Source organism: Otolemur garnettii, unplaced genomic scaffold (genome assembly GCF_000181295.1).
Source record: "Otolemur garnettii isolate 467f Iridium unplaced genomic scaffold, OtoGar3 scaffold00140, whole genome shotgun sequence".
NCBI classification, from domain to species: domain Eukaryota; kingdom Metazoa; phylum Chordata; class Mammalia; order Primates; family Galagidae; genus Otolemur; species Otolemur garnettii.
In genome coordinates this window covers 2,555,586-2,578,302 of record NW_003852535.1, presented here as the reverse complement: position 1 = coordinate 2,578,302, position 22,717 = coordinate 2,555,586, and the positions used below count along the sequence as shown (strand labels likewise).

Below are 22,717 nucleotides of genomic sequence, written 5' to 3'. Positions count from 1 at the left end.
CACAGCAACCTCAAGTCTTGGACTCAAGTGATCGCCTTGCCTCAACCTCTGGAGTAGCTGAGACTGAGTACAGGTACCTATCACAATGCGATGCTAGTTTTTCTATTTTTAGTATAGACAAGGTCTCACTCTTGCTTAGGCTGGGCTGGAAATCCTGAGCTCAGGCAATCCACCCTCCTCGGCCTCCCAGAGTGCTAGGATTATAGGCGTGAGCCACTGTGCCTGGCCAACCCAATTTTTTAAAAGGCAAACATGTGAATAGACAGCTCACCAAAGAGGCTGTGGGATAACAAATACCATAGGAAATGCACTTGATCTTAGCCAAAAAGCCGAGAAGCAATATATGAAGCGATTCTGAAAAAATTTCTGGCAAGATTTATATAGAAAGAAAGTACAAATAAGTAGCATAATGAACGAACTGGGAAATGTAACTATAGCTACAGCAGACATTAAAAAGATAATAAGAGGGCTGGGCTCTGTGGTTCATGCCTGTAATCCTAGCACTCTGGGAGGCCAAGGTGGGTGGATTGCCTGAGCTCAGGGGTTCAAGAACAGCTTGAGCAAGGGCGAGACTCCATCTCTAAAAATAGCCAGGCATTGTGGCAGGCACCTCTGGTCCCAGCTACTTGGGAGGCTGAGTTAAGAAGATCACTTGAGCCCAAGAGTTTGAGGTTGCTGTGAGATATGACACCACAGCACTCTACCAAGGGCAACAAAATGAAGCTCTGTCCCTAAAAGAAAAAAAAAAAAATAGTAAGAGAACCCTCATCAACCATAACACCAATATATTTGAAAACCTAGTGCCGTGATCTGAATGTGTTTCCCCCCACAATTCCTATTCTGAACCTAACTCCCAAGGTGATAGTTTTTTGTTTTGTTTGTTTTGTTTTGAGACAGAGTCTCACCTTGTCACCTTCAGTAGAGTGCTATGGTGTCATACCCCACAGCAACCTCAAACTCTTGGGCTCAAGTGATCCTCTTGCCTACAGGTTCTCGCCACGAGGCCCTGCTAGTTTTCCTATTTTTAGGAGAGAGTAAAATAGAACAAAATACCTAATGACACCTTGAGAACTCACTGAGAATTGCAACTACTTCCATCCAACCAGAGATTGATGCATTAGCTTCTCAAATACAATGTCACATATCCCAGTAGTTTTATTTTGTCCACTTTTCTTTTACTTTTATAATAAAAAATATCCAAAAAGTCATTTTATTACTCAGATATGTACATTTATGTTAGTGATCACAAATTTGGGATATGCATTCCATTTGAAAATTGGCAAGTAACCTATTTATATTGATTGGAAATGGAGTTGCAAATGCACCAAAATATTATTTTCTTGGAAATCATGAAATCTGTTTTCAAATTCTTGTATCAGATCAAAAAGCAAGGCTGCATATTTTTGCTGTTCAGAAGATTGTGTTTAGCTAAGGAGTGTAAAACCACTTGCCTTAATTTCAGTTTCATTTGGAACACTGTTATGGCTTGAAGGCTTGACACATTGTATTGATAGGTTAGTTTTCACTTTTTTTTTTTGAGACAGAGTGTCACTTGTCACCCTTGGTAGAGTCCAATGAAGTCACAGCAACCTCCAACTCTTGGGCTCAAGGGATTCTCTTGCCACAGCCTCCAAGTAGCTGGGACTACAGGCATCCCACCCCAATACCTAGCTATTTTTTTTGTTGTTGCAGTTTGGCTGGGGCTGGGTTTGAACCCACCACCCTTGGTATAAGGAGCTGGCGCCCTACCCACTGAGCCACAGGCACCACCAGTTTTCACTTTCTTTTTTTTTTTTTTTTTGAGACAGAGCCTCAAGCTGTCACCCTGGGTAGAGTACCATGACATCACAGCTCACAGCAACCTCCAACTCCTGAGCTTAAGCAATTCTCTTGCCTCAACCTCCCCAGTAGCTGGGACTACAGGCATCCACCACAATGCCCGGCTATTTTTTGGTTGCAGCCATCATTGTTATGTGGCAGGCCAGGGCTGGATTTGAACCCACCAGCTCAAGTGTATGTAACTGGCACCTTAGCCACTTGAGCCACAGGCGCCGAGCCCAGTTTTCACTTTCAAGAGTTTAACTCATTTAAACAAGTAATTAAATCTGGTAATAATACTATCAAACTCTGATACAAATTTGTTTTTCTTTTTTTTTCTGACACAAATTTGGTTTTTGCTACCATAAACAACTTGATAACAAGTTGCAAATCCTAAAATCTTTTCAACATCTGGCCTTGACTTAACCATCTTATTTCTGAAAAGTAAATGACATCTCCATAGTCAGCATCAATACTTTTAAGGAATCCCTGGAATTTGGCAATGATTCAATCCCTTGGCCCTTGTGAAATTCAGTCTTGTTGACAATTTGCATGACATCATTAATTTTTAAATTAATTTGCACATAAATTTTCTTGACGTACTATGCAATGATATTTCATCAAATGTGAGTTTGGGATGGCAATCGCATCATCTTCCATTAATTTTTTTTTTTTTTTGAGACAGAGCCTCGAGCTATCACCCTGGGGCATCACAGCTCACAGCAATCTCCAACTCCTGGGCTTAAGCGATTCTCTTGCCTCAGCCTCCCAAGTAGCTGGGACCACAGGTGCCCCCCACAACGTCTGGCTATTTTTGGTTGTAGTTGTCATTGTTTGGTGGGCCAGGCTGGATTTGAACCTGCCAGCTCTGTTGTATGTGACTGGCACTTTCGCTGCTTGAGAGGTGCCCAGCCCATCTTCTATTAATTTGACCAGTCCCTGTCTTTTGCCTACCATTGCCAGTCCATCATCAGTAACTATACCAGATATGTTGACAATGGACAAAGAAACTGCTTTAACATATTTTTTACTGTTTCATATAAATCTCTTGATTTAGTTGGGTCTTTTTTTTTTTTTTTTGAGACAGAGCCTCAAGCTGTCCCCCTGGGTAGAGTGCTGTGGCATCACAGCTCACAGCAACCTCCAACTCCTAGGCTCAAGCGAGTCTCCTGCCTCTGCCTCCCAAGTAGCTGGGACCACAGGTGCCTGTCACAACACCTGGCTATTTTTTTTGGTTGCAGCCATCATTGTTGTTTGGTGGGCCCAGGTTGGATTCGAACCCTCCACCTTAGGTGTATGTGGCTGGCGCCTTAGCCACTTGAGCCACAGATGAGCCTGGCAATTTTTGTTGTTGTTGCAGTTGTCATTGTTGATTTTAGCTGTCCCAGGCCTGGTTTGGACCAGCCAGCCTCAGGTGTATGTGGCCGACGCCCCACCCACTGAGCTACGGGCACTGCCTAGTTGTGTCTTTTAATGGCACTAAAGAACCCATTATTTTCAGTGACGTTATATTTGTCATCAATACCTTTATTAAAAATGGCAAACTGAGCCATTATTTATAGCATCAATGCTATGATACATCACCAAAGCATAAAATTTACAATTAGCAGTTTTACTCTCCAGACTTCTTTCGATAGATTTTCCAGGTTCTTCAGTTCACTTGGCTATAGTCTGGCAATACAAACGGATTTTAGAACTGTCGCCTTTTTTTCAGGGCAAATTGCATCTGCCATGTTTTCCACACATTACTGAATAAACTCACCATTGGTAAATGGTTTTGATTGTTTTGCTATTAAATATGCTACCACAAAACTGGCTTTTACAATGAAATCCCTCCGAGTTGTGACTTTAAAAAAATTTTTATGGAGAAGACAGACTTTTTTTTAAGTTCCACTATTTTGTCCTTATGACATTCACCAAATTTGGCAACACGTTTTTGCATATTATGCCTTTTAATATTATAGTTTTTGAAAACTTGCACAATTTCCCTACAAATTAAGCAGAGTGCCTTACTATTTGCCTCAACTAAAATGTAATCATCTGTTCACTTTTGAGGGAACAATCTTCCTTCATCTGTAATTTTTCTTTTGTGTGTTTTGTCTTCTTTTGAAACATTGCTGAAGCCATGCTGGGATTAAAAAATTAATAATAATAGGCTGGCCGCGGTGGCTCACCTCTGTAATCCTAGCGTTCTGGAAGGCCAAGGCAGACAGATCGCTTCTGCTCAAGAGTTTGAGACCAGCCTGAGAAAGAAGGAGACCCCACCTCTACTAAAAATAGAAAAAAATAGCTGGGTGTGGTGGCCCATGCCCATAGTCTCAGCTGCTTGGGGAGCTGGGCAAAAGGATCTCTTAAGCACAAGAGTTGGAAGTTGCTGTGAGCTAGGCTGTCTAGCCTGGGCTGACAGGGCAAAACTGTCTCAAAAAAAAGACAGTATACGCTTTCATATATATATAATACATATATATGTATATATACATAAGACAGAGTCTTGCTCTATTGCCCAAGCTAGAGTGCCATGTGGCATCAGTCTAGCTCACAGCAATCTTAAACTCCTGAGTTCAAGCGATTCTGCCTCAGCCTCCCAAGTAGCTGGGACTACAGGCACCTGCCACACCCAGCTAATTTTTTCTTTTCTTTTCTTTTCTTTCTTTCTTTTTTTTTTTTTTTTTTTGAGAGAGAGTCTTACTTTCTTGCCCTCAGTAGAGTGCTATGGTGTCATAGCTCACAGCAACCTCAAAGTCTTGAGCTTAAGAGATTCTCTTTCCTCAGCCTCCCAAGTAGCTGGAACTACAGGAACCCACCACAATGCCGGGCTATTTTTAGAGATGGGGTCTTGCTCTGGCTCAGGCTGGTCTTGAACCTGTGAGCTCAGACTATCCACCCACTTCAGCCTCCTAGAGTGCTAGAATTACAGGTGTGAGGCACCTTGCCCGGCCACAATTTTTTTTTTTTGGTAGAGACAGAATCTCACTTTATCACCCTTGGTGGAGTGCTGTGGTGTCACAGCAACCTCCAACTCTTGGCCTTAGACGACTCCCTTGCCTCAAGCTTCCTGAGTAGCTGAGACGACAGGCACCTGCCACAACGCCTGGCTACTTTTTTGTTGCGGTTCAGCTGGGGCCGGGTTTGAACCCGACACCCTGGGTATATGGGGCCAGCACCCTACCCACTGAGCCACAGGAACTGCCCAACTTTTTCTAATTTTTGTAGAGATGTGTCTCACACTTGCTCGGGCTGGTCTTGAACTCTTGAGCTCAAGTGATCCACCTGCCTCAGCCTTCCAGAGTGCTAGGATTACAGGCATGAGCCATTTCAAGGGACCATCTTTCTGATCTTGATTAGAGAGAATTGTTACAGAAGACACAAAAATTCATTTTATGTTGATACATTTTACTGTATTAAAATTCAGAATTTCTTGACTGATGAATGAGCAATCTGTAAAAAACAATTCAGAATTTCTGCTCATCAAAAGACATCCTAATACTACTATCTATCTAGGAAATCCTGGATATGAAATATAATTTTAAATACAAAAGGAGAAAACATGAAATAGAAAAAGTGGCTACCTATGTGGGAGGGAGAAAACAGGTGGGAAGGGAGAGACAGAGAAACCAGACTTCTAATACATCGTGTGATATAGATTTGACTTTGGAACCATGTCATATTTTACGTCATTATGAAGAAAAATAAAAACTTGAAAAGCAATCCCTAAAAACTCAAAATAAAATAAAACTATGGGCTCGGTGCCTATAGCTCAACGGCTAGGGCACAGGCCACATACACTGGGGCTGACAGGTTAGAATCCAGCCCCAGCCTGCCAAACAACAATGACAATTACAATAAGAACAACAACAACAAAAAAAAAATAGCTGGGTTTGGCAGGCACCTGTAGTCCCTGCTACTTGGGAAGCTGAGGCAAGAAAATTGCTTAAGCCCAAGAGTTTGAGGTTGCCGTGAGCTGTGACGCCATAGCACTCTACTGAGGGTGACATAATGAGACTCTGTCTCAAAACAAACAAACAAAAACAAAAAAAAAACTATGCATCATTTTTATGGCACAACTTCATGGGGATTAAGTATTCAAAGAGATTTAAAACCAAGTAATTTGTCATTTCTAGTGAGCTATAACCAAATGACAAGAACTGTAAAAATATACTCTGTTCTTGGGTGGTGCCTGTGGCTCAAGGAGTAGGGTGCCGGCCCCATATGCCAGAGGTGGTGGGTTCAAACCCAGCCCTGGCCAAAAAGAAGAAAGAAATGTACTCTGTTCTCAGAAATCATATTATTGGTGACAGAGTTGGTGTGATTACTCTGAGAGTTTTGTATACTGTGTGAAATCAAGCAGATGAGTAATTGGTTGGTGTCACTGAGAATTGTAAATTTTTACTGTGGTAAAATTACAGATGACATGAAACTTACCATTTTAACCATTGTTACTTGTATAGTTCAGTGGCATGTAATATATTCAGACTGTTACATAACCATCACCACCATCCATCTCCATAATCTTTCCATCATGTCCAACTTAAACTCTGTACCCATTAACAGTATCTCCTCATAGCCTCCTCCCAGCCTGTAGTAACCTCTATTCTACTTTCTCGATGAATTTGCCTACTCTAGTACCCCATATAAGTAGACTCATATAATATTTTTCCATTTGTGTCTGGCCTATTTTACTTAGTGTATTGTCTTCAAAGTTCATTAATGCAGCCCGTATCAGAATTCCCTTCTTTTTGAGGGCTGAATAATATTCCATTGCATGTATACACCACATCTTGTCTATCTGTTTGTATTACTCAGGGCTGGGTTTGAACCTGCAACCCTCGGTATATGGAGCCGGCACCCCACCCACTGAGCCACAGGTGCCGCCCGAGATTTCCCTTTCTTTGGAATGGTTCCAAAGGCCTCCAAGAGCTCCAGTGTCCAGGAACAGGGGAAGACAGATGTCCCAGCTCAAGAAAAGACAGAATGTGCCCTGTCTCCGCTTTTTTGTTGTTGTTGTTCTATTTGGGCCCTCAATGGATTGGATGAGGCCCAGCCACACTGGGAGAGGGCACATCTTTTTACTTAGTCTGATTTAAGTGCTATTCTCTTCCAGAAACACTCTCAAAAATAATATTTTACCGCCTGTCTAGGCATCTTTTAGGCCTGTCAAATTGACATGTAAAATTAACCATCACACTGTTCATCCATCAATGAACACTTGGGCTGTTTTCATCTTTTGGCTATTATGAAAAATGTTGTTGACGGGGTGCGGTGGCTCATGCCTGTAATCTTAGCACTCTGAGAGGCTGAGGCTCGTGGAATGCTGGAGTTCAGGGGTTTGAGCCCAGTCTGAGCAAGAGCAAGACCCCCTTTCTGCTAAAAGTAAAAAGGCTGAGGCAAGAGAATTGCTTGAGGTTGCTGGCTGTGAGCTATCATGATGCCACGGCATCCTACCTGGGGCCATAGAGTGAGATTCTGTCTCAAAAAAACAAAACAAAAACAAACAAATAATGCTGTTATGAGCATTGGTGTACAAGTATCTGAGTTCCTGCTTTCAATTGTTTTGTGTACATGTATACCCAGAGGTGGAATTACTGGATTATCTGGTAATTCAATGTTTAATTTTTTTGAAGAACTGTCATAATGTTTTCCACAGCAGCCACACTATTTTGCATCCCTACCTGTAAGGCACTAGGGTTTTAATTTCTCCACACCCTCATCAACATTTGTTATCTTCTGTTTTTCATTTCCTTTTTTTTTTTTTTTTTTAAGACAGAGTCTCAGGTGGTGCCTACAGCTTGGTGAGTAGGGTGCCGGCCCCCATATACCGAGGGTGTCAGGTTCAAACCCGGCCACGGCCAAACTGCAACCAAAAAATAGCCGGGCGTTGTGGCGGGCGCCTGTATTCCCAGCTACTTGGGAGGCTGAGGCAAGAGAATAGCCTAAGCCCAGGACTTGGAGGCTGCTATGAGCTGTGACGCCACAGCACTCTGCTAAGGGTGATAAAGTGAGACTCTGTCTTTTTTTTTTTTTTTTGGTAGAGACATAGTCTGACTTTATTGCCCTCGGTAGAGTGCTGTGCTGTCACAGCTCACAGCAGCCTCCAGCTCTTGGGCTTAAGCGATTCTCTTGCCTCAGCCTCCCAAGTAGCTGGGACTACAGGCGCCCGCCACAACACCCGGCTATTTTTTGGTTGCAGCCGTCATTGTTGTTTGGCGGCCCGGGCTGGATTTGAACCCACCAAGGGCCTTAGCCACTTGAGCCACATGCACCAAGCCTCAACTTTGTTCTTTTAAAAGCTTGTTTGGTTATTTGAAGTCCCTTGAGAATCTACATTAACTTAAGGATGGATTTTTCTATTTCTGCAACAAAGAGTCAAGATTTTTGACAGAGGAGAAGTATGTAAAATGATTGAGGTTAAGTTAAAACCCCGTAGTTCTAAGTTTGAACAGGAGACATCAGTATGAACTCTTGAGGTATTTCATGTATTTTTTAAAATGTCCCTACTGGGGGTGGTGGCTCATGCCTGTAATGCCGGAATTTTGGAGGTCAAAGGCAGGAGGATCACTTAAGGCCAGGAGTTTGAGACCAGCCTAGGTAATATAGTGAGACCCTGTCTCTTAAAAAATAAAAAAATTAGCCAGACGTACTGGAGTACACCTGTATCCTGACTACTGAGGTGACTGAAGCAAGAGGATTGCTTGGGGTTGTAGTGAGCTATGATGATGCCATTGCCCTCTAGCCCCAGCAAAAGATCAAGACCCTGTCTCAGGAAAATGTCCTCACATTTGATTGAAAAGGTCTACAATGACTGACCCAGAAGCATTAAGCATCTCTAGCATGCAAACTGTCATCTCTAAATTCCACTTCCCACTAAGAGACATCAGGGCTCCTTGGAAAGCTGCCTGATTCCAGATCCAGGTCAGAAAATTTACCAGATGAGCCTGGGAACATCTTTTCATACCAGATACAAGGAAACTATCCCAAACTGCTGGAGTATCTCAAAAGGACCAATGAGCCAACTTGAAGAGGTTCTCACTGGCCTAAGGTAAACAATTTGGATTTCAATAAGAATAACTGTTAATAGATTAAAGCACACCAAGTATTTTTAAAGCCATGCATCCATTATTATTTTTAAAAACTCCTTGATCACTTTTGGGAGATGGTAGAAAACCAATGCATTATTTTAAAAACTATGAAAGAGAAATTCTATACCCTAATAAATCACTTTAGGTATATACTCAAGAAACTCTTGGATGTTATGTACTACAGGATACATTCAGAAGAACAATTCTGGCTGATCTGAGTGAAGTGGTATTTACAACTAGTTGATCACAACCAGTTAGATTCTATTGTTCCTTCTCCACTCCCACTGTTTCACTCTACTAGCTTTTTTTCATAAATAACAACAACAAATGTTCTTAGCAACATTGTTTATAACAGCAAAAAACTAGGAATCCAGACTATGGCTCAAGCAGCTAAGGCGCCTGAACCTCTTAGACCAGGCTCTGGGGTTTACCCCCCGAGGCCCATAAGTTTGGCTGCACAGTAAGCTGAAAGGTTACGCCAGATACACCTGAGCCGGTGGGTTTGAATACAGCCCATCCTGCCAAACAATGACAGCTGCAACCCAAAAATAGACGGGCATTGTGGCGGTGCCTGTGGTCCCAGCTACTTGGAAGGCTGAGGAAGGCAAATTGCTTGAGTACAAGAGTTGGAGGTTGCTGTGAGCTGTGATGCCATGGCACTCTACCCAGGGCGACAGCTTGAGGCTCTGTCTCAAGAAAAAAAAACCCTAGAAATCCAAATGCCCATTCTCAGGATGAACAGATAGATAAACTCTAGTATATTCACCCAATGGAATACAGCAACGAAGTTAATGAACTATGAAACGATGACTCTTACTAATATGTTGGGTAGAAAAAAGCAAAAAACAAAAGACAACAAATAATGATAACCTCTTATGAAAATTCCACACTAAGCCAAACCAAACAATGTATTTTGTAGGCATGTATAGATGAATTATTTTTTCTTCTTTAAAACACAAAATTGTGGATGGTGGTGGCCTGGACATGGGGAAAGGAGATGAACAGGTGAGAAGCATGTGAGTAGATAAAAGTATGATGTCCTATTCACCCTTTGAATTTTTCAATGGGTTCACTAGTATTCTAGTATGAGTTTAAAAGTTATAAACATCACACATTTTTAAAAGAGGGATGTACAATCCATGATAATTGTGTCATTAACCAAAAATCATAATTAATCCATTCTCTGAACCTGCGTTGCCAGTCTGCCTTTGCAAAGAAAGTAAACTGATTTTTCTCATCAGGGCAATCCACGTGAGAAACTAAAAAGAGTGGGAGGGATGATAACTTTATTTTCACTTTTCTCTTCCTGTTTTTTTCAGAGCCTGGGAAAGCAACTCAGAATTTCCAATCTTTTCCAATTCCCACGTGACTTCCTAATTTAGAATGAATTCATAGAAAATTAAGTCTTTCTCCATTTGGAGAAGACTCCGCCGCCTACAATGGAACATCCTCATTTTGGGATTGAGGCGGCCTCGGATGGGGGTGCTCCAGCCCCAGTCCCCACCCCCAACTCACAAAGACTCGCCGTGGTGGCTATACCCACACCTTGGGGTTCACACGACACTTTAACTACTAGAAATGTTTTGTCTTTCCGAGGCTGGAACTCAGCGGGAGGCCCAAGGAAGACGCGGGGTGGGGCGAGGAGAAAGTAACCCTTGGGGGTCCCACACCTTCTGAAATACAAGCGCCAGGCTGCGTAGAGGAGGCTCTGGGGTTTACCCCGGAGGCCCTCTGCACCCGTTGCCACCGAGGCCTGGCAGTTTGGCTGCGTCGTAGGCTTAAAGGTGATGAGCCCTCGGCCAGCTCGCCTAGGGGTTGGGGAGAGCGGACGCGACCGTGGGCCTCGGTTGTCCCGTCGGTGCAGCAGACTCCTCAGAATTCCTCGGTCCAAGCACCAGGCCGGAGGGAGGTCTGGCCGCACCACTTTCCCCCAGCTGCATCTAGATGGGGGCAGATAGGGAATTAAGTAGCAACCACCAAAAAGCACCTTTAGCGATTTAGAAACAAGTGTGAAGCTCAGCCACCGGCCTTTGCTGGAGCAGCACACCCGGGCCTTTCCCTCCGCAGGGCAGGCAGCGGCAGCTAGCGGCCCTGGCTTTGCTCCAGATTCGGCGCTGGGTGACATCACCCAACTCCGCCGATCAGTGGGAGGGAGCCCCGAAATCCCCTAAAAACAAAGTGAGTAATCGGCGGACCCGCCCTCCAGGCGGGGCCTGGTCCGGGTAGCCAGCCGTGTAGCCCGCTGCGCCAGCCCCAGAAACAGCCTCGGAGAGGGTGGCCTGCTCGCCTCCGGGTGGGCGCGCACTTGTTCTCGGCGCGCGGAGCCTGTTAGTAGTGGTACTATTCCGACACTTGCTCCTGGCCCCAGCGCGGGGCGGGGGTGATGCAACGCGCAGGCGCGGCCGGATTCCGGGCAGTGACGCGACGGCGGGCGCGCGCGGCGCATTTCCGCCTCTGGCAAATGGCTCGTCTGTAGCGCACGCCGCGGGCCCAGCTGCGACCCCGGCCCCGCCCCCGGGACCCCGGCCATGGACGGTGAGGGCGCCCTCTGACCCGGCGGGGTGGCCGCAACGGGTCTGCCGGTGCTGTTGCGGGAGCCTCCCGCACCGCCTTCCGCCCCTCCCTGCGCCGACGGGCGCTGCGCAGGGAGCGGCCGGCCGGATGGGGGCGCGGGGCGGGGCAGGTGCTCAGGGGGTCTGACTCAGTTTCCCCTTTGGGTGGAGGGTGGCCTTGACTCAGTATCTCCCTGCATGGGAGTGCGGAGTGACCCTCCACCCACCCCACCCCCCACCGTCCCATAGGGGCAATTCTGACTTTGTTTCCTTTTTAGGGGAGAATGTATCTGACTCAGTTTCTTCTCAGGATGAGGGTGGAAAGAGCCTTCCCTCAGTTTTCCTTATGAAAAAACAGGCCCTGACTCAGTTTCCCTCAGTAGGGGAAAGATTCCTTACCTAATTTCCCCTCAGGAAGCAGGTGTTTCTGTCTACTTTACTCCCATCCCCACTAAGTTTCCCAGCATGTTCTAGGGAGCAGGTCCTAACTCAGTTCCCCTTGAAGGGAGCCTGGCCTCAGCACCTCTCTATGAGGAGCAGGTTCTCCCTGGTGCAGGGGGAGAGAGGGCTTGTGCTGACTCTTGTCTCCCTCTCCTTTCAGACCTGTTCCCTCTCATCTTCCCCTCAGGTAAGTGGACCTTCCTCCACTTGGGGTTGAGGTGGGAGCTCTCCAGAGTTAGGGGCCATGAGGGCAGCTGATGGAGGTGGCCTTGTCTTCCTACAGAACCAGCCCAGGCTTCTGGCCCCTATGTGGAGATCATTGAGCAGCCTAAGCAGCGGGGCATGCGCTTCCGCTACAAGTGTGAGGGCCGCTCAGCAGGCAGTATCCCAGGCGAGAGAAGCACGGATACCACCAAGACCCACCCCACAATCAAGGTCAGCACCTGCTCCCAGGGATGGGGTTGGGGGCACAGGGTGCAGGGGAAAGGCACTGTGGAACCCCAATAGGCTTGCCTCTAGGCCACCGTGCCCCCTGCATCTGGGAGTCAGGTTTGGAATTCCTGGGTTTCTAGAGTGCTCTCTGTACTTTGGACAGATCAATGGCTACACAGGACCAGGGACAGTTCGCATCTCTCTGGTCACCAAGGACCCCCCTCACCGGCCTCATCCACATGAGCTTGTGGGGAAGGACTGCCGGGATGGCTTCTATGAGGCTGATCTCTGTCCTGACCGCTGCATTCACAGGTGAGCTCCTAGCAGGGCAGAGCAGGGCATGAAGGGTGAAGTTAGTAGACAGGAGGCAGGGCAGTTGAGTAGCTTCTATAGGGAGAATTCTTCCCTCCTTGCCCTGTCCCCAGCTCTGCAAGTAAAATTCCTTTGTCTTGAAATTATATATTTGTGGCCAGGCATGGTAGCTCATACCTGTAATCCTAGAATTCTGGGAGGCCAAGGCAGGAGGATGGCTTGAGTTCAGGAGTTTGAGACCGGCCTGAGCAAGAATAAGACCATGTCTCTAAAAAATTAAAAATGGGGGCTCGGCGCCTGTGGCTCAAGTGGCTAAGGTGGCAGCCACATACACCTAAGGTGAAGGGTTCGAATCCAGCCTGGGCCCGCCAAACAACAATGATGGCCGCAACCAAAAAATAGCCATTTGTTGTGGCGGGCGCCTGTAGTCCCAGCTATTTGGGAGGCGGAGGCTGGAGACTCGCTTGAGCCCAGGAGTTGGAGGTTGCTGTGAACTGTGATGCCACAGCACTCTACCCAGGGTGACAGCTTGAGGCTCTATCTCAAAAAAAAAAAAAAAAAAAAAAAATTAAAAATAGGCTCAGCACCCATAACACAGTGGTTATGGTGCCAGCCACATACACTGAGGCAAGCGGGTTTGAACCCAGCCCAGGCCAGCTAAACAACAATGACAACTGCAACAGAAAATAGCCGGGCATTGTGGCGGGTGCCTGTAGTCCTAACTAGTTGGGAAGCTGAGGCAAGAGAATCCCTTAAGCCCAAAAGTTTGAGGTGAGCTGTTAATGCCCTGATGCTCTACCGAGGGTGACATAATAAGACTCTGTCTCAAAAAAAAAAAAAATTAATTAAAAATTAAGAAAGAAAAGAAATTATCTATCTGCGTTTCCCTTCCCTCTAGCAGATGTGAGCTCCCTGGGATAGAAATGAGTCCTAATCACTTCTGAACCTCTGACCCCCACTGCTAGAAGGGCAAATCCCTTAGTGTCAGATCTCTTATGAGAAAGTAAGCCATTAAACCAAAAGTCTGCCCTGGAGCTGACATTTCGGTTGACAGAGACAGATATGTACATCTACAAAATAAATAAACAAGGCACTATCAAAAAGTAATAATTTCAGTGCTGAAAATGAAGTAGGGCAACAGTTGAAAGGATAACTTGGGCTGAGAGAGGCAGGGGAACTGGTCTCACTGCTTAGGACTGGGAGGTCAATAAAGGCCTCTCTTGCTAAGACTTGAGTGGTGAAAATGAACAGTAAAGCATGGAAAGAACAATCTGAGCTGAATGAACAATTGCAAAAGACCTTGAAGTGGGAATGAGTTTCACAAGTTTGGAGAATGAAAAGAAGCCACTGTGGCTGAGGGTAGGGAGCCAGCAGGGAGGCTGCCAGGGGTTTATCTGTGGAGATAAGGAGTGAAGTTCTTTACAGCACAGTGGGAAGCCATGGGAGGGGATTAAGCTTAGACCTCTGATCTGGGAGGGGGGGATGGAGGAAAAAGGGGAAGGCTGGGTAAGGCGGGAGGGTCCAGGCTCTGCCAGAGACAGTGGGACAGATGCCTGGGGGGTGCCTCAGTTTTCAGAACCTGGGGATCCAGTGTGTGAAGAAGCGGGACTTAGAACAGGCCATCAGTCAGCGCATCCAGACCAACAACAACCCTTTCCAAGGTGAGGGCTGAGGAGGCAAAGACCTGAACCTGCCTACGGCACCCATACCCTCTGTCACCTCCCCCAGCCCATCTTCTGTGCATCTCTCCCTCATTAGCCAAGATCTGCAGTACTCATGGTATCTTTTGCCGTTGGGAAACTGAGGTCTGGAGAGGGGATATGACATTCAGGTTAACACTGGAATCAGTAATGGGTTTAGAGCCTTGTCTTTCACCTCCTCTAGAACTTACATTTCATATACCCACAACAGCCCTCCCACCCCAGAGCTTTCTGAACCCCTCCACTCCCACTCTCCTGACCATCTGTTTTCCTCGCAGTTCCTATAGAAGAGCAGCGTGGGGACTATGACTTGAACGCTGTGCGGCTCTGCTTCCAGGTGACAGTACGAGATCCATCAGGCAGGCCTCTCCGCCTGCCTCCTGTTCTCTCTCATCCCATCTTTGACAACCGTGAGTAGCCAGGGAGCCACAGGAAAGAGAAAAGGGTGGGCCTGAATAGGAACAAGGGGGTTGGGGTGGGTGTAACCTGCAGCAGGAGCTCACACCTTCATTCAGTCATCCAGCATATTTGTCTTCTGTGCCTCTGGCTGGGAAAAGAGGGCAAAAAAGACCCAGAGCTGCCCTTGAGGTGTATCTTCCAGGCTGGCAGGGAGTCTGAGGGGAAACGGACATTTTTAGTATCATCTGCTGAGAGAGTGGTATGCCCACAACTATCCCAAGAACTAGAAAATGAACTCCCAGGAACAAAATAATGTTAGAAAAAAATAAGGCTGGGTGCAGTGACTCACGCATGTAATCATAGCACTCTTAGAGGCTGAGGCAGGTGGATTGCTTGAGTTCAGGAGTTCAAGACCAGCCTGAGCAAGAGCAAGGTCCTGTCTCTACTAAAAATAGAAAAACTTAGCCTGGCCCATGTAGTTCCAACTACTTGGAAAGCTGAGGAAGGAGGATCACTTCAGCCTAAGAGTTTGAGGTTGTTGTGAGCTATGATGATTCCACAGCACTCAACCCCAGGGCAACAGAGTGACTCTGTCTCAAAAAGAAAATAATGTTAGAGGGCAATAATTCAGTGATGAAAGCTTACAGATAAATTGGGCTGACACTGATCAACTGTAGTTATTAATTAAGTAACCAATAGGATGAATGAAAATAAAAGGGCTCTGGAGTCCCAAGGGCAGGGATCCAGGATAAACTGGAGGTCAGGAGGGAAGGGTTCACTGTAATGGTGGGTATGAACTGGGCCTTGAAGATTGCTTGGATCAGGTAGAGAAAGAGAAGGTATGAACAGATTGTTCCCACTGGACCATAATGTTCCACTAGGGCAGATATGTTTAGGTGTTACGTAGGGTTGTATTCTTGGTTACAACAGCATTTAGCACATAGTAGGTAGATAGCTGATAAATATAATGGTCTGACTTTGGCTACAAAGGTATGGTAGGCAAGCTCTGGGCAACCTTGACTCTGGGGTGGGCAGGGATGTTGCATCTTCCACAGGCCACCCCAGGGCCCTCTGGTTGTTCAGATCTTCCTTCCTTATTCTTATATCCTCAGGTGCCCCCAATACTGCTGAGCTCAAGATCTGCCGAGTGAATCGAAACTCTGGGAGCTGCCTTGGTGGGGATGAGATCTTCCTGCTGTGTGATAAGGTGCAGAAAGGTACATACCCGAAAGCAGGGATGGACTATATGAAGCAAGAAGTAAAGGGTGAGAGACTGAGCAGAAGTGGTGAGTGCAGGTAACTGGCTTCAGACGCTCCCCCCAGTGCCTCGGAGGCTTCAGGGGGGCAGCAGGGACAAGGAGTATCTCATGAGGCAAACATTAGGAGTTGGGAAGATGACCTGGGGGAAGAGGTTAGACACACTGACCCACACTGCTGCCCCATCTCCTGCAGAGGACATTGAGGTATATTTCACGGGACCAGGCTGGGAAGCCCGTGGCTCCTTTTCACAAGCTGATGTACACCGACAAGTGGCCATTGTGTTCCGGACCCCTCCCTATGTGGACCCCAGCCTGCAGGCTCCCGTGCGTGTTTCCATGCAGCTGCGGCGGCCTTCTGATAGGGAGCTCAGTGAGCCTATGGAATTCCAGTACCTGCCAGACACAGGTACACAATGGGGGAGGGTATCAGAAGGGCTGGTGGGCTGCATCTAATGACAGAGAGTCCAGGGCTGGATATCTGAGACTGTGGTTGAGGGAGGGCTGGAGTCAGAACTTGAGGTTTACATTAGTAATTGGAGTCCATTTCTTACTTCATTTACTTATAATGACAGGCAAGATTTATGGAGCTCATACTACACATCTGCCCCTTCTATAGGCATTTCAGTGAATTCCCTGATTGTTATTTCTCACTAGCTTTTTTTTGTCTTTTTTTGAGACAGTCTCAGTTTATTGCCCTCGGTAGAGCGCCATGGCATCATAGCTCACAGCAACCTCAAACTCTTGGGCTCAAGTGATCCTCTTGCCTCAGTCTCCCAAGTAGCTGGGACTACAGGCACCTTCCACAACACCTGGCTATTTTTAGAGACGGGGTCTCACTCTTGCTCAAGTAGTCCAACTGCCTCGGCCACCCAGCGTACTAGAATTACAGGTGTGAGCCACTGGGCCTGGCCTCTCTAGGCTTTTGAGGTATGTCTGACTTAACTTGAGCTCACATAGCTAGTGAGTGGCAGTATCAACATTTGAACCCAAGCCATCTGGCTCCAGAGTCCTTTTGCTACACTGTCTCTGTCTACTGTCACAACCATATAGCCCAGCCACATTTTGATCTTTGAGTACCCACTTGGTACCAGAGTGTGTGCTAGATATTGGGAATACAAAGATGAATAAAACATTCCCTGCCTTCAGAAGAAGTCACATGAGGAAGATAAGCATGCAAAAAAGATCCTTAAGTCATAGAGTAATGTATGAAATGAAGCTGTGTGCAGAGTCCCATAGGTGCACAGAGTTGGGAGCTGGAGCTGGAAACAGCTGTGTAGAGGAGGTGGCGTTTAAATTGGAGAAAGACACAGAAGTCTTCCAGGCAGGTGGCCCAGCACCTAGAAGGGCAGTGTGTTGGCAAATGCATTTCCTGTTTGGGGTCACCTGTGTGGTGGGAGCTGTGGTAGGAGTAGGCATAGAGAAGGGCCTTCTTCCAGGGTTTCATCCTGAAGGCAGTGGTAAGCCCCCAAAGATTTCTCAACATAGAAGTGACTTGAATAGATCAGAAAATTCACTGCTGGCTGCATGTAGAGGATTAGAGAGGGAGAGAGCAGAGAGGCCATTCTGAAAGATGTTGCAGTAGTCTAGGAAGAGAAGGTTTGGTATGAACCTTGCACAAGAAATGGCAAAGTGGGCGGTGCCTGTGGCTCAGTGAGTAGGGCGCCAGCCCTATATACCGAGGGTGGCAGGTTTGAACCTGGCCCCAGCCAAATTGCAACAAAAAAAATAGCTGGGCATTGTGGCGGGCACCTATAGTCCCAGCTACTTGGGAGGCTGAGACAAGAGAATCGCCTAAGCCCAAGAGCCAGAGATTGCTGTGAGCTGTGACACCATGGCACTCTACCGATGGTGACAAAGTAAGACTCTGTCTCTAAAAAAAAAAAAAAAAACAAGAAAGAAAGAAATGGCAAAGGGCAAAGTGAGATCACATCTCTTAACCACTGTCCTTGGCTCCCTTCAGCCCCATGGCTTTCTTGCACCCCACACACACCAAGTTTAGTTCTTTCAGATGCCTGGCCTGGCCTTCAGATCTTCATGCTCATGCCAGTCCTTCTCTGACACCTCTAAATTAGATTTCCTGACCTCATTTCTAGTATTGTTACAGCACCTTGTTTATCTTCCTCTTAGCTCCTGTCACTTCTTAAGATTTTCTTTCTTTTTTTTTGATTTTTTATTTTTAGAGACAGAATCTCACTTTGTCACCCTGGGTAGAGTGCTGTGTCACAGCTCACAGCAACCTCCAGCTCTTGGGCTTAGGCAATTCTCTTGCCTCAGCCTCCTGAGTAGCTGGGATTACAGGTGCCCACCACAATGCCCAGATATTTTTTTGTTGCAGTTTGGCCAGGGCTAGGTTGGAACCTGCCACCCTCAGCATATGGGGTCGGCGCCCTACTCCCTGAGCTACAGGCACCACCCTTTTTTTTTTTTTAAAGACGTGTCTCACTTTGTTGCCCCTGGTAGAGTGGGAACAGGAACCTCATACTCTTGGGCTCAAGCAATTCTCTTGTCTCAGCCTCCCAAGTAGCTAGGACTACAGGCACCCACCACAATGCCCTGCTATTTTTAGAGAGGAGGTCTTGCTCTGGCTCAGGCTGATCTCGAACCTGTGAGCTCAGGCAGTCCCACCCACCTAGAGTGCTGGGATTACAGGCATGAGCCACCTTGCATGGCCAAGATTTTCTTATATGTGTTATGTGGTTGTAGCCCCATCCCTCTTTTACTAGGTTGTCCGCTTTCTGGAAGCAGGCACTTGTGTAATACTCATGGCTATATACCTGGTAGCTAGGAGGGAGGCTGGCAGGTAGTTGGTACTTGATAGATATGTGTCAGTGAGTGGTAGGGAGAAAAAAGAAAATGTTTCTAACTCTGGTGATAAGGCAGACAGAAGGTCAAGGAACCCTGGAGGAGAAAGAACCAGGTTTCTGAGGAGACATGATGAGGTGGGCTTTGGAGTTACTAGGTACTACAGTGGTTATATAGTTCTGAAAGCTATGACTAAAGTATCAAACCATTCAAGATAATAATGAGAGTCTCTGCTGAAGTCTTTAATCAAGCCTGTTGTGCCTTGGATGCCTCAGAGTGCAGAGATTTTTGCCAGGCCTGGATCAAGGCTGGAGATGAGCCAGGACATGAGCAGTGCAGGAAGAGATGAGCTGAAGGTTAAATCCCTGTGAGGACTCCTATTCCCCCAGAGCACAGTCTCTTTACTTGGCTTCACCCATGTGGCCTTAAAGGGACAGATTCAGCAAATAGGCCTTCTCAAAAAGCTCTGGAGTTCTTAGAGCCATTGAGTGTCAGTCATAGTGTCACACAGCTCTTTTCTCTTTTTTTTTTTTTTTTTTTTTTGAGACAGTCTCACTTTGTCACCCCCAGTAGAATGCTGTAGTGTCACAGCTCACAGCAATCTCAAACTCTTGGGCTCAGGTGATAATCTTGCCTCAGCATCCCAAGCAGCTGGGCCTATAGGGGCCTGCCACAACACCCATCTATTTTTAGAGACAGAGTCTTGCTCTTGCTCAGGCTGGTCTCAAACCTGTGAGCTCAGGCAATCCACCTGCTTCGCCTCCCAGAGTGCTAGGATTACAGGCGTGAGCCACCACTCCTGGCCACACAGCTCTTCTCATTAGTTGGGAAGTTTGGGAGATGGGTCTTGGGAAAGCCTAGCTCCTCAGTTCCCTCTTGGCGTGGGTCTTTGAGAGCTTTGGAGGCCTATGCTCTTGAAGAGAAGAACAAGTCCCATTTCACCCCATTGCTTTCCCAGATGACCGTCACCGGATTGAGGAAAAACGCAAAAGGACATATGAGACATTCAAGAGCATCATGAAGAAGAGTCCTTTTAGTGGTGAGATGGGAGAGCCAGTGAGAAAGGCAGTGATCAGGGAGGGGACACTCTGGGAGGCATACCCCAGGGGATGAGAACTAATCCACCCTTGCCTTGCAGGACCCACCGATCCCCGGCCCCCACCCCGGCGCATTGCTGTGCCTTCCCGCAGCACAACTTCTGTCCCTAAGCCAGGTAAGGATTTCCTTTTGTCCCACTAGAATAGGCTCAGATCTGTTCAGCCTGTGGTTGAGATACCTTCTGCAAGGTCAATGAGCAGAGGAATCAGCCTCAGCAAAAGGTGTATGAAGCCTACTTTCTGTTGGGCCCATATTTCTCAGAGGGTGTGGCCTGGGGACCTCTGGCAGAGTCATCTGGGGAACAGAGAGAGTGGCAGATTCTTGGACCCCATGACCTGTTGAATCAGAGCCTTTGGAAGTATGGCCCAGTAATGAGCAAACACCTGGGATGTTAGTGCACACAGAAATCTAAGAATCACTATGCCGGTTAAACCCCATGTCGGATACCTTGGGATACAGAATTTAAAAGTACAGAATCTCTGCCCTCAACTCTGAGCTGAATAGGAAAACAAACCAAAATCACCTCTAAAGTAGCAAGGTATATATGCTGGTGTGTGGCTCAAAAAAGAGTGACGGCAGTGTGCAGTGATCCCAGGAAGCTGAGGCAGGAAGATGGCTTGAGGTCAGGAGTTTCAGACCAACCTAGATAACATAGTAAAACCCTGTCTCTATAAAAAAATTAAAAAATAGCCAGATATGGTAGGGTATACCTTTAGTCCCAGCTACTTTGGAGGCAATGGCTGCAATGAGCTATGATGGTACCACTGCATTCCAGCCTGGGCAACAAACGAAACCCTGTTTCTAAAAAGAAAAAAAAAGAGTGACAAAATACCCACTTCAAGCTGCTCCTGCTACTAACTTGATGCTCTGAGGACTCATCACCCCTCAAGGCTTAGTTTTTCAGCTGTAGAGAGATCTGCTGATCTCAGAAAATGTCCCTTCCTCTAAAATGCTGGGAGATGTTTAAGAGATCAGAGGTGAGAGACCTTTGTGGGCTTGAGTACTCAGGAAGGGTTCAAAAGAGGAGTGTGACAAGAAGTGGACACTTTAAGCTAGGTCAGACAGGGTAAGAGTAATGAGCTAGGGTGATCACAGTGACTCCACAGGAAGGGATTGATCCTAAGCTTTATGGAGAGGGGCTGGGGTACAGAGGCCTGGGTGGGTCTCTGACCTTTGCCTCTCTATTCTTTCCTCCAGCCTCCCAACCCTATCCTTTCACACCATCCCTCAGTACCATCAACTTTGATGAGTTTCCCCCCATGGTATTTCCTTCTGGGCAGATTGCAAGCCAGGCCTCAGCCTTGGCACCAGCCCCTACCCCGGTTCTGGCTCAGGTCCCAGCCCCTGCCCCAGCCATGGTCTCAGCTCTGGCTCAGGCCCCAACCCCTGTCCCAGTCCTAGCCCCAGGCCCTCCTCAGGCTATTGCCCCACCTGCCCCAAAGCCCACCCAGGCTGGTGACGGAACACTGACGGAGGCCCTGCTACAGCTGCAGTTTGATGCTGATGAAGACCTGGGGGCACTGCTTGGCAGCAACACAGACCCAACTGTATTCACGGACCTGGCATCCGTCGACAACTCTGAGTTTCAGCAGCTGCTGAACCAGGGTGTTTCTATGGCCCCCCACACAGCTGAGCCCATGCTGATGGAGTACCCTGAGTCTATAACTCGCCTGGTAACAGGATCCCAGAGGGCCCCTGACCCAGCTCCCACCCCCCTGGGAACCTCAGGGCTCCCCAACGGCCTCCTATCAGGGGATGAAGACTTCTCCTCCATTGCGGACATGGACTTCTCAGCCCTTCTGAGTCAGATCAGCTCCTAAGGGAGTGACTTCCATCCTGCCCAAAAGCACTGGTTTGCAGGGGATTGACGTCCTCCCAAAGCACTTACGGATTCTTGGAGGTAGGGGAGTGCTCTGCCTGCCCCTAACTTTGGTGATGTCTTCGTTGGGGAGCTCGCATTTTATTCTGTTATTGGCAATAACTGTATCTCTCTCTTTTTGGAGGTGCTTAAGCAGAAGCATTAACTTCTCTGGAAAGGGGGGAGCTGGGAGGATTCAAATTCTTTCTTCTCCTATCCTGATGGTCAGCTCCCTTCTCTATACAGGGAACTCTGGGGGTCCTCATCCCTATCCTTCAGCTTCTGATACTCTCCTAGAGAGAGGAGCAGGCTGGAGTTAAGGCCTTTGATCCTACAAAACCTTTTTCTCAAGTGTCTTTTTCACATCATGGATTCATTACACCATGATCTGAAATAATGCCCATTACCAGCCTCTCTATGGCACTAGCATTGTCCCTGTGCCTAACACCAGCGTTTAAGGGGCTAGCCTTCCTGCCCTGCAGAAGTCTCTGACAGCTTTTTCTTTGCTCAAACTGTGTCTGAAGGGAACTGGTGACAGCGTTGGCTCTAGGATCCAGAGGTTAGGTCTAAGACTTCCTTGCTCTCCCTTTTCTCAAGTGCCTTAATAGTAGGATGAGTGGTTTGGAGAGTGAGGGAAGGCATGCTGGCAGCTCTCCAATCAGGAGGCAGTTTTTACTGAAGAAACAAAGCACTTGGATTCTTGCTCTTTCTACTCTGAATAAATTTGTTGCCAGGCTGCCAAGAGATTTACCTTCTTTCAGCAAACGCCAAACACACATTTTGGTGGTCATGTCAGAGTAGACATCAGTGATAGTTGGTTGCCACATGCATACACACTGTTATCTGGCAGCTTAAATGAAAACAGGCAGCCTAGACAGGGGCGTGTCCCAGTGCATTGAGAGCGCATTGGCTGTGGGTATGGACCAATAGACCAAGACCACAGTCTTCTCATGGGCCCCGTTAGCTACAC

General features: G+C 47.1%; 1 protein-coding gene across 3 annotated transcripts; it reads left to right on the top strand.

Annotated features, from left to right (window-relative positions):
- Window positions 1-11,243: 11,243 nt before the first annotated feature.
- On the top strand, window positions 11,244-22,489 carry RELA (RELA proto-oncogene, NF-kB subunit). 3 transcript variants are annotated; one of them, XM_003798665.3, is made up of 11 exons: window positions 11,247-11,429; window positions 12,048-12,074; window positions 12,171-12,322; window positions 12,483-12,631; window positions 14,201-14,292; window positions 14,610-14,741; window positions 15,843-15,947; window positions 16,183-16,395; window positions 19,750-19,830; window positions 19,930-20,004; window positions 21,087-22,489. In XM_003798665.3, exons 1-11 carry the CDS (start codon window positions 11,423-11,425, stop codon window positions 21,707-21,709), a joined length of 1,656 nt encoding a protein of 551 aa, XP_003798713.1. In that variant the 5' UTR covers window positions 11,247-11,422; the 3' UTR covers window positions 21,710-22,489. The 3 variants fall into 3 exon arrangements, with proteins under 3 accessions (XP_012666135.1, XP_003798713.1, XP_012666134.1); XM_012810681.2 differs by having other exon boundaries at window positions 11,244-11,429; window positions 12,171-12,631; XM_012810680.2 differs by lacking the exon at window positions 11,247-11,429 and having other exon boundaries at window positions 11,824-12,074; window positions 12,171-12,631.
- The last annotated feature ends 228 nt before the right edge of the window (window positions 22,490-22,717 follow it).

Coding starts and splice junctions, on each gene's coding strand:
- RELA (XM_012810680.2), top strand. CDS start 11,976: ATGAGGAGCAGGTTCTCCCTGGTGCAGGGGGAGAGAGGGCTTGTGCTG. Junction 14,293..14,609: donor CAACAACAACCCTTTCCAAG/GTGAGGGCTGAG, acceptor TTTTCCTCGCAG/TTCCTATAGAAGAGCAGCGT. Junction 15,948..16,182: donor GTGTGATAAGGTGCAGAAAG/GTACATACCCGA, acceptor CATCTCCTGCAG/AGGACATTGAGGTATATTTC.